Source organism: Aquarana catesbeiana, linkage group LG03 (assembly GCF_042186555.1).
Source record: "Aquarana catesbeiana isolate 2022-GZ linkage group LG03, ASM4218655v1, whole genome shotgun sequence".
NCBI lineage: Eukaryota > Metazoa > Chordata > Amphibia > Anura > Ranidae > Aquarana > Aquarana catesbeiana.
Window position 1 is genome coordinate 322806722 of NC_133326.1, and position 13159 is coordinate 322819880.

The 13159-nt window shown below is 42.8% G+C and overlaps 1 protein-coding gene across 1 annotated transcript in view; it reads left to right on the forward strand.

The window, feature by feature from the left end:
- CDHR2 (cadherin related family member 2) overlaps positions 1–13159 on the forward strand; it is a 245259-nt gene that overhangs the window by 24617 nt on the left and 207483 nt on the right. The window contains exons 2-3 of the mRNA XM_073620461.1: positions 10942–11011; positions 12133–12201. Of these exons, the coding sequence (XP_073476562.1) occupies positions 10960–11011; positions 12133–12201 (121 nt within the window). The 5' untranslated portion in view covers positions 10942–10959. The remainder of the gene's footprint in view (positions 1–10941; positions 11012–12132; positions 12202–13159) is intronic.

Here is a 13159-nt window from a genome sequence, read left to right on the forward strand (position 1 = left end):
CACCTACTGCGACAAAGTACCCCATGGTTAGTGGGTCCTACGCTACCCATAGACTGGGAGATCCTGCTTCTCTGAACCATGGGAGCCATACACTCCTCTATATGGGAGAACTAAAGGTCTCCACCTATGACACAGCAGGACACTAATAATGTCTAGGTGTTTTAAATAGCCTTGCAGGAGGTTAATGTCTTTTTTGCATGTGTGCGCTGTAATATTTTGTTCTATATGTGCATAACTCTGTGGCTGTCCGTTTCTCCCCTTGGCCTTTGTTTCCCGTTACCTCCTCTCCGGTCCTCCTTATGCGTTGGAGAGTCCATGATTGGGGGAGAGGGGGTTTGTCATTTTATTTTACTCTCTAACCCCTACTTATATGCATCCTACTCCTGATGATTGGCTGTAAAGGCCATGAAACGCGTCAAGTCTACACTCAGGGATGCCAAGTCAAGCTTGCCCTAAATGATACATTTCATCAACTGTTTTTATTGTCTACATTTTTTAGGATAACAATGTTTCACTTGATCTGTGTGTTCATTCAATTTACCTACTGTGATTGCTTGCACCAATATGTTTATCCAATATTAATATTAAATATGTCAATATGATTACCACTACCCATATTATGCTTTTCTCTGCATGATTCATGTATTATATATTATGATACATTAGATATTAATTTGTTCATTAATTTAATTCAATCTATTGGATTTAATATTCAGCAATTCCTTTTGGTTACCTAGATCTCCCCTTTTGGGACTGTGATAGCTAACCTATTTTAGGTATCCTAGATAATCCTACACACATATCCATACCTCATTTAAAGTCCCAATACCCATTTTCTCTTTTTCTTACATTTTATTACCTGTTGATCCTGTGAGTTGATCTTTTATTTTTCTACTTCCTGTAACAGGGTGACAACATTTGCTTTGTAGTGAATTTACGGAAGCAGCCTTCTCACTCATTGCACAGGGTAGCCTTAGGGCCAAGTCAGACCGGTGATACATTTGCAGTGGGCCTCCGTTTTTTTAAAGTGTTTTTTATTTTCTATGAAATTCCTAACTCACATGGTTGGTGCTGTCCAATTAGAATCCATCTGGTTCATCTTGTCAGTGCTGAGAGTGAAACAGCAGGGATTTCAAGTCCCGGGACTGCTGAACCAGCTGCGGGAGCCCTGACAGCTCAGGATCACCTTGGTGACTGGTGTTAAATCACCTTTACATTTTTTCTCAGAAGGTGAAATAACCCTTTAAATGCAGTATTTTTCTATAGTTACATGTCAGCACAGTGCATTGGTGTGAACTGGGCCTACTTAAAACAATGGATTTTAAGTTGTCATCATGTTGGGTCTGTGTTGATCAATGCAGCCCAATGGACATGATGTGAATGGGCCCTTAAGCATGATTTTATGGCTTGGATTTCAGATTCTTTTATATGAAATGTGGGGGTTTACTCAATTTTTCAGGAATTTCAGTCCAGCCAGTGAGGTACTTTTCAGGGCTTTTTGCCCACTTTTATTTAAAAGTAAAGTTAAAAAGGAACAGAAAGTTACCCTTGTAGGGTTTTCAGCATCACAATGACACAACAGAAGTTTTTCAGCATCCCGAACATCCAGACTCTGTAGTCCCTGAGCCTGTCTCCACACAGACTCACCACATTATTTTATTCAGCTTTGTGGCAAACAAACAAAATAACCACCTTGGGCTGCACAGGCTCCTTCCTAATGACACACAGGGGTTTATTTACTATAGAGCGAATATGCAAATGCACGAATAAATGGTCACAAATTGTCCAAAACCGTGTAAATTAGCAAAAAAAAAATGAATTCACTTTAGCGCTCAGAAAGAAATACTCACAAAATCAAATTCACTATAGGTTACAGACAACAGAGACCGTCAAAATCATTAGTGGTGCTAGAAACAGGGAATTGCACATGGAAATAATGTTTAGAGCATGATATGATAGCCTAAAATGTTCTTAACCACTTCAATACCAGGCACATTCGCCCCTTCCTGCCCAGGACAATTTTCAGCTTTCAGTGCTGTCGCACTTTGAATGACAATTGCGCAGTCATGTAACACTGCACCCAAACTACATTTTTATCATTTTCTTCCCACAAATGGAGCTTTCTTTTGGTGGTATTTGACTACCCCTGGGGTTTTTATTTTTTGCTAAACAAAAGACTGACATTTTTGAAAAAAAATTTTTTTCTTAGTTTCTGTCATAAAATTTAGTTTTCTCCTTCACTGACGGGCACTGATGAGGCGGCACTGATGAGCACCGATGAGTTAGCACTGATAAGGTGGCACTGATAACGTGGCACTGATTGGCACTGATGAGGAGGCACTGATATGTAGAATTGATGGGTACCAATAGGCAGCACTGATATGCAGCACTGATGGGCACCGATAGGCGGCACTGATATGCAGCACTGATTGACACTGATAGGCGGCACTGATGGGCACTGACCGGTGGCACTGATGGGCACTGATAGGCGGCACTGATTGGCACTGACAGATGGCACTGATGGACAGTAATAGATAGCACTGATGGGCAGCACTTATGATGAGGTACTGACAGGTGTTATTGCTGGGCACCGATTGGCACTATGATGGGCACTGATTGGCACTGTGGTGGGCTTTGATTGGCACTGTGGGGGGCACTGATACATTTTTTTGAGGGGGCACTGACTGGCAGCTGTTGGGCACTGATTGGCAGGTGATGGGCACATCTAATGGGGCCTGTGCTGATAATCAATGTGCTGATTATCAGCACAGACACCCCTGTGACAGGGAGAGCCCCCGATCGGCTCTCACTGTCAGCGCGAATGTAGGAATGCTGTTTACCGGCACTTCCTGGTTCACGCAATGATCAGCTGTGATTGGTAAGAAGCCTCTGTCAGATGCTCCTTACCACGATCGGAGATGCGACGTGTCAGACTTACACGCCTCACTCGCGATCGCCATGCTGCTCGCCCCCGTGGGAGCTCGTCGGCATGTTATCCTGCTGAATGTCATTTGACGCCCAGTCAGGATAACAGGACCACTTCCCGGCCGTCAGTCTGCTATAGGACAGGCGGGAAGTGGTTAAATATGTGGTATATTGTTTAAAGATAATCAGCTTTTAAACTACTGAAAAAATTGATGTATAAACTGAAATATCATTGAAAGTCTGAGAAGAGATAAAGTCCCCCTCATTCTACAACTATGTACCAGCACAAGTGCGCATGCTCAGACATACAAAATACTCACATTTTACCAAGCGCCATAGTAAATGCGCAAATTAGCGCTTGGCTAAAAAGCATTTGCGAACATGAAAATGTGTGCTGTATAGCCACATGCACGTATCAACCATTGATATAATTGTACAATTGTTATTTCCACAAAAAATTAATTTTAAATTTAAGATGAATTGTTTATTTCTCTAAAATAAATTGTCCTTGCTGGGTTTTATTGTTGCTTCTTCTTCATATATTTTTTTAAGAATGCTAGTAATGTGTAATGTTTTCATGTTTTGGTAAAATATATTTTTCACAAAAATCTAATCCGAAACTCCCACAGGTATCTTCACAAACCACAAACAATACCATTGCTGATGCAAATTTTAAATGAGTTACAATTTGGTGTGTTGTTTAGTATTTCCAAATGATCATAAATTGACCCAAAATATTTGGTATGTGTACCAACATCAGAAATAAAAATGGCATACCCAAAATTTAGAGGGTAACATCACAATTCTACACTCACACACCAAGAACCGCCAAATAGCACCATCATTGCAAATCATGCCATATGTTTTCCATGGGCAAGGACAATAATCAGTCTTAAGATTTCCCCACCAACACTAATTGCAGCCTCTTACTAGGGATGGGCCGAACACCCCCGTTCGGTTCGCATCCAGAACATGCGAACAGCAAAAACAGTTAAAAGTCTATGGGACACGAACATGAATAATAAAAAGTGCTAATTTTAAAGGCTTATATGCAAGTTATCGTCATAAAAAGTGTTTGGGGACCGGGTCATGTATCAGTGCAAAAAAAGTTTTAAAAACGGCAGTTTTTTCAAGAGCTGTGATTTTAAAAAAGCTTAAAGTGAAACAAAAAAAAGTGAAATATTCTTTTAAATTTCGTACCTGGGGGGTGTCTATAGTATGCCTGTAAAGTGGCGCATGTTTCCCGTATTTAGAACAGTCCGAGTGCAAAATGACATTTCTAAAGGAAAAAAAGTACTATCGCTAGCGCTGGCTATAATGAATTGTCGGTACGGAAATACACATAAAAATTGCCGGACCGATAAGCCCCCCCACCCACAGACCCCCACAACCACCGGGCAAGGGTTGGGGATGAGGCCCTTCTCCCCATCAACATGGGGACAAGGTGCTTTGGGGGGGAAGCTACCCCAAAGCACCCTCCCAATGTTGAGGGCATGTGGCCTGGTACGGTTCAGCAGGGGGGGCGCTCTCTCGCCCCCCCTCTTTTCCTGCGGCCTGCCAGGTTGCATGCTCAGATAGGGGTCTGGTATGGATTTTTGGGGGGACCCCATACCATTTATTTTTATTTTGGTGCGGGGTTCCCCTTAAAACCCATACCAGACCTGAAGGTACTGGTATGGATTTTGAGGGGGACCCCCACGACATTTTTTTTTTAAATTTTGGCGCGGGGTTCCCCTTAATATCCATACCAGATCTGAAGGGCCTGGTATGGAATTTGGGGGGACCCCCACGCATTTTTTTTTTTTCATTTTGGTTCGGGGTTCCGCTGTGAGGAAATCCCATGCCGTTTTTATCAATGAATTTTTATGTGTATTGTCGGACCGACAATTCATTATAGCCGGCGCTAGCGATAGTACTTTTAAATGACTTTTTTTCCTTTAGAAATGTCATTTTGCACTCGGACTGTTCTAAACACGGAGAAACATGCGCCACTTTACATGCATACTATAGACACCCCCCCAGGTATGAAATTTAAAGGAATATTACACTTTTATTGTTTCACTTTAAGCATTATTAAAATCACTGCTCCTGAAAAAACGGCCTTTTTTAAAACTTTTTTTTGCAGTGATACGTGTCCCCTGGGGCAGGACCCAGGTCCCCAAACACTTTTTATGACAATAACTTGCATATTAACCCTTAAAATTAGCGCTTTTGATTTCTCCTATAGACAATTCATTATAGCCGACAATTCACTATGGCCGCTATTACTTCATGACTTTTTTTACCTTTAGAAATGTCATTTTGCTGTCAGACTATTCTAAACATGGTAAAAAAGCGCCACTTTACAGGCATACTATGCACACCCCCCAGGTACGAAATTTAAAGGAATTTTTCACTTTTATTGTTTCACTTTAAGCTTTATTAAATTCACTGCTCCTGAAAAAACAGCCATTTTTAAAACTTTTTTTTGCATTGATACATGTCCCCTGGGGCAGGACCCAGGTCCCCAAACACTTTTATGACAATAACTTGCATATAAGCCTTTAAAATTAGCACTTTTTATTCCTCCCATAGACTTTTAAAGGGTGTTTTCCCCGGCTTTCAAATTTGCCGCAAACACCCCAAATTGTTCGCTATTCGGCGAACGGGCGAACAGCCAATGTTTGAGTCAAACTCATGTTCCACCCAAACATAAAGCCCATCCCTACCTCTTACCGAGCAAAATGCCCCAAAATTAGAGATGTTCTATAGCAGCATGCTGACAGTAATCAGCCATAACCAGCCTTCAAAACAGATGGCATATGCCAGAAACAGGTTGTTCAATGGCTCTCCAGCCTTTCACAGTACACCTGCTTTGATTAACTTATTGCACCCCTGGGACTTAGAACTGTTTGACACCACAGAGATGCAGCCTCCATCCATGTGGCAGCACAGTGGCTAACTGGTTAGCACTTCTGCTTAGCAGCACTGGAGTCAATGGTTTGAATCCCAAATATGCTGCTACCTGGTTTGAGGATTGTATGTTCTTCCTCTGTTGTGGTTTTAAATTTTATTTCTCATCAGTGATTACATTTTTAACAGGTTTCACATAATGGAAACCCAAGAAATTACATTATAAATCAATTAAAAAAATTATAAATTTGCACCAAATCTATAACTGTGTGTTTTAGTTCAGATATGGATGTATAAGTCTGGTGTGATCATGCACACATATTTTAATGTTGTATGCTGATGATGAATGACAAATGCACTTTGTCAACAATTTGTGTGAAGCAGTCCTCACAAAGTTGTAATTTCCTGTTTTGTACCCTCCACATGCCCAACAACGTACAAGTTTAATTTGTAGATTTTTGGTATCACTGATCATGGCTAGATCCTTAGACATTTGTTATTTTTAGGTTTACCCTGCACAGATCTATATGCTGATGCATTCTTTCATTTGTAAAAAGTGCATGTTCCTGATGAACAGGTATGAGCACTTGAGGCATACATGAAGAAGCAGAATCCATTACACTGATGAGTGTGTCCAGTACTAGGTGTGTGGAGGTGTGCTAGCAATTCTATGCTAGGTTATATAAAGGCCTGCAGTTGTGGCAGTTGGTTGGCCTGAGAAGAAGTCAGAATCTTTGTGCGCAGTGCTTATATTGGTTTACAAATAGATATGTTTTTTTTTTCCGGGGGCGGGGGGGATGGGGGTGTGCATAATGCCCGACCCACACCCCACTAAGGCTGTGGTTTGATGATTGCTTTGTGTTTGCTGGTATAGTTTTGCATGAAGGCCCTCAATAGTGTGTTTTTGTGGACATGGTTTTTGTTTGTTTGCTGTCGTTTTGGATTTATTTTGTCTGTTTTTGCTTATGATCCTACAATTTAACCTTCTAGGGGTTTGGGGCGAGGATTTCTGATTCTGATCACCAAATAGGTTTTTCATGGTTGTTATTAGCTTGATTTGTATCCCTGCTTTTCTACCTTGTAGATTGTAAGATCTTTTGAACAGGGCTCTTCTAACTATATTATCAAATGCTGGAGCATCATTTCCATGCCTTTTATTTATTTTTTGCCCAAGTACATTAATGTACCAAATGTTTATACTAATGTTGAAATTAAAAAATGATTCTGTTTTGCTTTATGTTTGACTTTTGCAGACTATAAATAAATATGTTATTGCATCCAAAAAATTTGGTTGTGCACACATGCAAGTCCTTGAGTAGAAAGCGTAATGGGGGATGGGGAAGACCCTTTGGGTCTGGCATAGATTTTAAGGGGAACTCCATGCCAAAAAAAAAAAAAAAAAAGTTGGCCCTTTGAGTCTGGCATAGATTTTAAAGGGAACTCCACGCCAAAAATAAATAACAAAAATAAAAAATTGGCCCTTCGGGTGTGGTATGGATTTTAAGGGGAACTCCATGGCAAAAATGGTGTGGGGTCCCCCCAAATCCTTACCAGACCCTTATCCGATTATGCAGCCTGGCAGGCCAGGATAGGGGGGACGAGCGAGCGCCCCCTCCCCTGAACCGTACCAGGCCATGGGGGGTGGGTGCTTTGGGGCAGGTGGGCTCTGCACCCCCCACCCCAAAGCACCTTGTCCCCAGGTTGACGGGACAAGGGCCTCTTCCCGACAACCCTTGCCGGTGGTTGTTGGGGTCTGCGGGGGGGGGGCTTATCAGAATCTGGAAGCCCCCTTTTAACAAGGGGGCCCCCAGATCCTGGCTCCCCCTATGTAAATGGGTAGAGGTACATTTTAACCCCTACCCATTCACCCAAAAAAGTGTCAAAATGTGAAAACCACAAGAGACGGTTTTTGACAATTCTTTTATTTAAAAAAAAAGTGTGCCGCGACGTCCATCCACCATCCATCATCCATCATGCCGCCCGACGGACCCGAAAAAGAAGAACAAAGTTCCGCCTCTATAGGAGGCCTCCCGCCGAGGCCTTTGCTTTGACAGCTGTTATATTGGCAAGGGCGGGGCCACCTGGTGACGTCACTGTGCTGATCACTGCACTGCATAGTAGTGTAGTATGATTAAGGAATGAACATAAACATTTTTGGCTTTATAGTCTCATAAAAAAAGACATTAACATTAAGAAAAAACATTTAACAGATATGTAACTGTAAATGTTCAATACATGTAACTTTACAGTATAACAGACATTACTCTGTAATACTCATTCATAACTGCATTCGTTAGCAAAAGAAGAAAACAAACTAGGAATACTAATTGGAATACACATAAATAGATGCACACGAGGTACAGCACATCTCACATAAGAATGTTTTATTCACATTCATGTGATCATGGCTGCAGTGCAGTTCCATATAATAAACTTGTTTGCAATTGCCACTTGTAAATTAGGGGATTTGTCAATTTGACATTTAAAAATGCATGTTTGCCACTATTAGCATGCTTTTTCATTCTCATGTTCACCCAGTCGAGATCTTAATTGACTTATTTGAGTGTCACTAATTGTAAAGCGACCATTACTTCCTGCTTTTCTTGCTAAATCAACCCCACAGTCTCCTTACACTTCTCACAGGTGATCGTCTGGTCAGATGAGATCACCTCTCCTTGAGGCCAAGGAATATACTCTGCCAGTGCCTGTTCACACACGCTGCTCCTAGAGCAGCTTGTCTCCAGGAAAAGGAGCTCTGAAGGCAGTGGCGTCACTAGGGTTGGTGTCACCTGGTGTGGTAAAACATGGTGTCACCCCCCTTACTGCCTAGGCTGCCCAGCACCCTGCAGGCAGCGCACGGTCACAGGGCGCACCCAAAACCAGCCCCTGTAAATGGTAGTATAGGGTGGTATAGTGACAGGTTAGGGTAGTATAGAGTGTTATAGTGGCAGGTTGGGGTGGTATAGGACAGGTTTGGGGTGGCACAGGGCAGGTTTAGGGTATTATAGAGTGGTATAGTGGCAGGTTGGGGTGGTATGGGGTAGGTTGGATTGGTATATTGGCAGGTTGGGGTGGTACAGGGCAGTTTGGGGGTGGTACAGAGCAGGTTGGGGGTGGTAAAAGGCAGGTTGGGGTGGTACAGGGCAGGTTGGGGGTGGTACAGGGCAGGAGGGGGTGTCACAGGGCAGGTTGGGGTGACACAGGGCAGGTTAAGGTATTATAGAGTGGTATAGTGGCAGGTTGGGGTGGTATGTTGTAGGTTGGATTAGTATATTGGCAGGTTGGGGTGGTACAGGGCAGTTTGGGGTGGTACAGGGCAGGTTGGGGTGGCACAGGGCAGGTTTGGGGTGGTACAAGGCAGGTAGGGGTGGTACAGGGCAGGTTTGGGGTGGCACAGGGCAGTTTGGGGTGGTACAAGGCAGGTAGGGGTGTGTGACAGTGTGCTGTGCCGTAACTTATAGCATACCTCATGCTTGCAGATGAAGACCCCGGAGGGTGGGCGGGGCTGCTGTGTCCTCGGCTCTATCTCCTTCAGCTGTGGGATCAGCGTGAAGGGGTCTGTGGGAGGAGTGGAGGAGGTGGCCACACCCCCAGCTCCGCCCACCTAATCCGGCTGCCACAGGAGATATTGGAGATCCCCGAGTGACAGCTGGGGAGTGTCATAGGCAGCCTCCCCTGCACGGCTGAATGCCCTGCTCACACCGCTCCGCTGCAAGCTATAGCGTTTAGCGGCGGCCCCGGTGTCACCCCTTTGGCGGGTGTCACCCGGTGCAGGCCGCACCCCCCACACCCCCATAGCAACGCCACTGTCTGAAGGATAGGCAGCCCCTATACTAATCAAAACCTGGATGCTGGTTTTCATTTAAAATGTGGACACAGGGTTAGAGGTTAAAAATGCTGTTATGGTTTCCCCTAAAGGAGCTTCTGAGAACCTACTTTCCCTAATGATTCAGTAGGAACAAAGGAAGGTCCAGACAACTTGAATCCCCCTTCAGGGCCGGTGCTACCACTAGGCAAACTAGGCGGCCGCCTAGGGTGCCCTGCTGCCTAGGGAGCCCAGCCACTGGTTTTCCTACTCTCTTCTCTCTGCAGCAAGCAACTAAGTCTCAGCATCAGCATGCAGCCGCCGCTCCATTCACACATAGTGTCAGAGGCGCAGCAGTGGTGGAAGACTGTGTCTGTGTCCTGACTCCCACAGCAAGCAAACATTCATTGATGGGCACTGGTAAGCTGCATTCATGGGCACTGGTAGGCTGCATTTGATGGGTGCTGGTGAGGCTACATTTGATGGGTGCTGGTGAGGCTGCATGGTGAGGCTGCATTTGATGGGCGCTGGTGAGGCTTCATTTGATGGGCGCTGGTGAGACTACATTTGATGGGCGCTGGTGAGGCTTCATTTGATGGGCGCTGGTGAGACTACATTTGATGGGTGCTGGTGAGGCTACATTTGATGGGCGCTGGTAAGGCTGGATTTGATGGGCGCTGGTGAGGCTACATTTGATGGGCGCTGGTGAGGCTGCATTTGATGGGTGCTAGTGAGGCTGCATTTGATGGGCGCTTTATTAAAAAGGTGAGATTTACATGGGCAGGGAAAAGGGGGGGGAGTCAGCCAAGGGAGGGGCGGCAAAATTAGGTTTCGCCTAGGGTGTCAAAAATCCTTGCACCAGCCCTGTCCCCCTTGACCCCTATCCTATTGTAGTTTGCATTGGTTGGTGTACTGAGGTCTATCTGACCAGGAATATTGGCTTCCAGAGAGTAGCATTTTAATGGAATGGACAGGCCACAGTTTAAAAAAAGACTAAGTTGCAGGTGAGATTTGTAATCACATATTGGGGCTGATAGGAACTGGCTGGAATTAGCAAGGAGGCCTACTTATTACTTCAACGAGGAATCCAAATTATCGGATGTAAAAATTCCCTGTAAGAGCTTCACTTTAGATACTAACTCTGGTTCAAATAGGTCATCACGTATCTGTATGCAGGCAATTTTTGGGGAAAATGGAGAGTCTTAAAAAGTGTTTCATTATCAGAAATATTTACAAGTCATTTTTAAATGCTTTACAAGATGAAACCATCTAAATATGATTTACAATTATTTCTTACAATTCAATGTTTGCTTTTGCAGGCTACAAATGCTGGAAGAATGGTATACATTTTGTTCCTGATCCCTCTGCTCCTTATGGGTGGAGTACAAGGTGAGTTTTTTATATCTTATATACCTCTGCTTAAAATAACATTACATTCCATCCATTCAAATCAAAGAAGCTCTTTGCATCATGGAACTAATGTATATTATTTCATGTATGTTGAATCATATGGCTATAATACATGCTGATCCAAGCAAGGCCAGCTTTAGCCATGTACATGCTTTGCGATTGCAAAGAGAACCATACCGAGGGAGCACCTATGGCATGGGTGCTCAACCTGTGGCCCTCCCGCTATTGCAGAACTACAAGTCCCATCATGCCTCTGCCTTTGGGAGTCATGCGTGTAACTATCAGCCTTGCAATGCCTCATGGGCTTTTTAGTTCTGCAGCAGCTGGAGGTCCACAAGTTGAGTACCCATGACCTATGGTTTATCATGCATTAAAACTGATTATAAACAGTCTAGTAGACATATTTCTGGTTCTCATCGCCGGGATGTATTACCCCGAACCTCCTCTCTGTGGTATATAAGACAACTCACTACTTAGAAACTTGTTAAGCAGAAAAGCAGATTAGGGTAAACCAAAACTCCCCATTTACTGTGTGTACTGTAGGCTGCTGTCTAACAAACGATAATGGCAAATCAAAAGCCAGCAGTGCATTGCCACTTATTGTGAATGCTGCATCACCATGTAGCATGGCAGGGTAGTTGACAAAGACCTATGTAACAAATACTTAAAATGCTATATAGATTAAGGAAAGGGTAAATTTAAAGGAGTTACCTGATGCATGCCATTGATACGTCAATTTAATAGGGGATATTGCAAGTAATTTCAAATATAATTCTCAGATAGCGAATATATTATTCGAGTTAGTACATATATTACTCAAGTGGGATGGCTACAGCTTAGGTTTAACACATTTTTTATTCAGTGGTAAAATGATCTTACCGCCAAAGAAAACATCTTATAAATATGTTAATTTTGTCTCCAAACCTTTTCTGTAGTGCAGTTTAGAATCTCTTATTCACCTCACTGTTGTTATATGTCAACAGCTGTATGTCATATGTCTTCTTTAGAACTGAGACAGTTAAGCACAAAGTACAGAAGATAAGATTTGCCAATCAATTTAGCTTATTATTTAAAGGTGTTCCTTTTGTTTTGTTTTTTAGTCTCTGCAAACAATAGACCTCAGTTTGGAACCATGCCCCCTGTCATTATACCAGAAGACATTCCTGTTGGTGAGTCGTTTTTCATGCAATATGTCATCTTTAAAGCTAAACTTCATGCATATAATAAACAAAAAGTGATGTACTTATTTTAAAAAATGCATTTATTTTTGCACAGAACTGCATAAAACCTGAATGTGTCCAAAAATCAGCCTACTTCACAGCATAGCAACTTTCATTTTTAGAATAAGAGGGTCAACACTGAGTGTGACAACATTAATATGTTTCTTCTCCTTCATTGTCCAATCACAGGCAGGAGGCAGACAGGTGACCAAGCTATATTGTGTAACTGCTGTAGTGGAAAATAAGCTGTGCTGTATGGTTAGGCTATCTGGGTTACAAGAGTTGTAGAAAGGTCTTCTCTATACACATACCACTTTTCCAATTCACAGTTAGTCAAATTTGTGAACAAAACTTTAGTATACTGTATTTTGACATGTCACATAACTGTCTGGTTCCCCATTCAAGCATATACAGAACATTGTGTCTTCAAGGGCAGCTTTCCCTTCTGTGTCTCCCACTGCCACATTTCCCCCCGCTACGTGTTCCAGCTGTTTCCTTACTGCTATTACATGCTCTCTAGCTTCCCTATCTGTGATGTTGCCAGTAGAAGTGTACTTAAGGCTATGTGACAACCCTTAAACATTTAAAGTGTACATGATCTTAAAAAAAAAAACAATTTTTTATATAAGGCACATCTAGAAATATTACCCTGGAAATTTTTAAATTTAAAATTTTTAAATCTTGAATTCAATCTGAAAAAATGGCAGTTCACTTCCTGACATGTGATCATTCTCATACCCGGGCATTCCTATTTTGTAGCCTAATAGCAGTAGGTCTGCATCATGAGATCATCTAAGTAACTGCTAGTCTTGTGAGATTTCATTATGTTACTATTGTGCTGCTGACTGTTATTCTGAGCACATCCTGAAGAGAAAGCTGTACCTGAGAATCTGCAGTACATGCATCT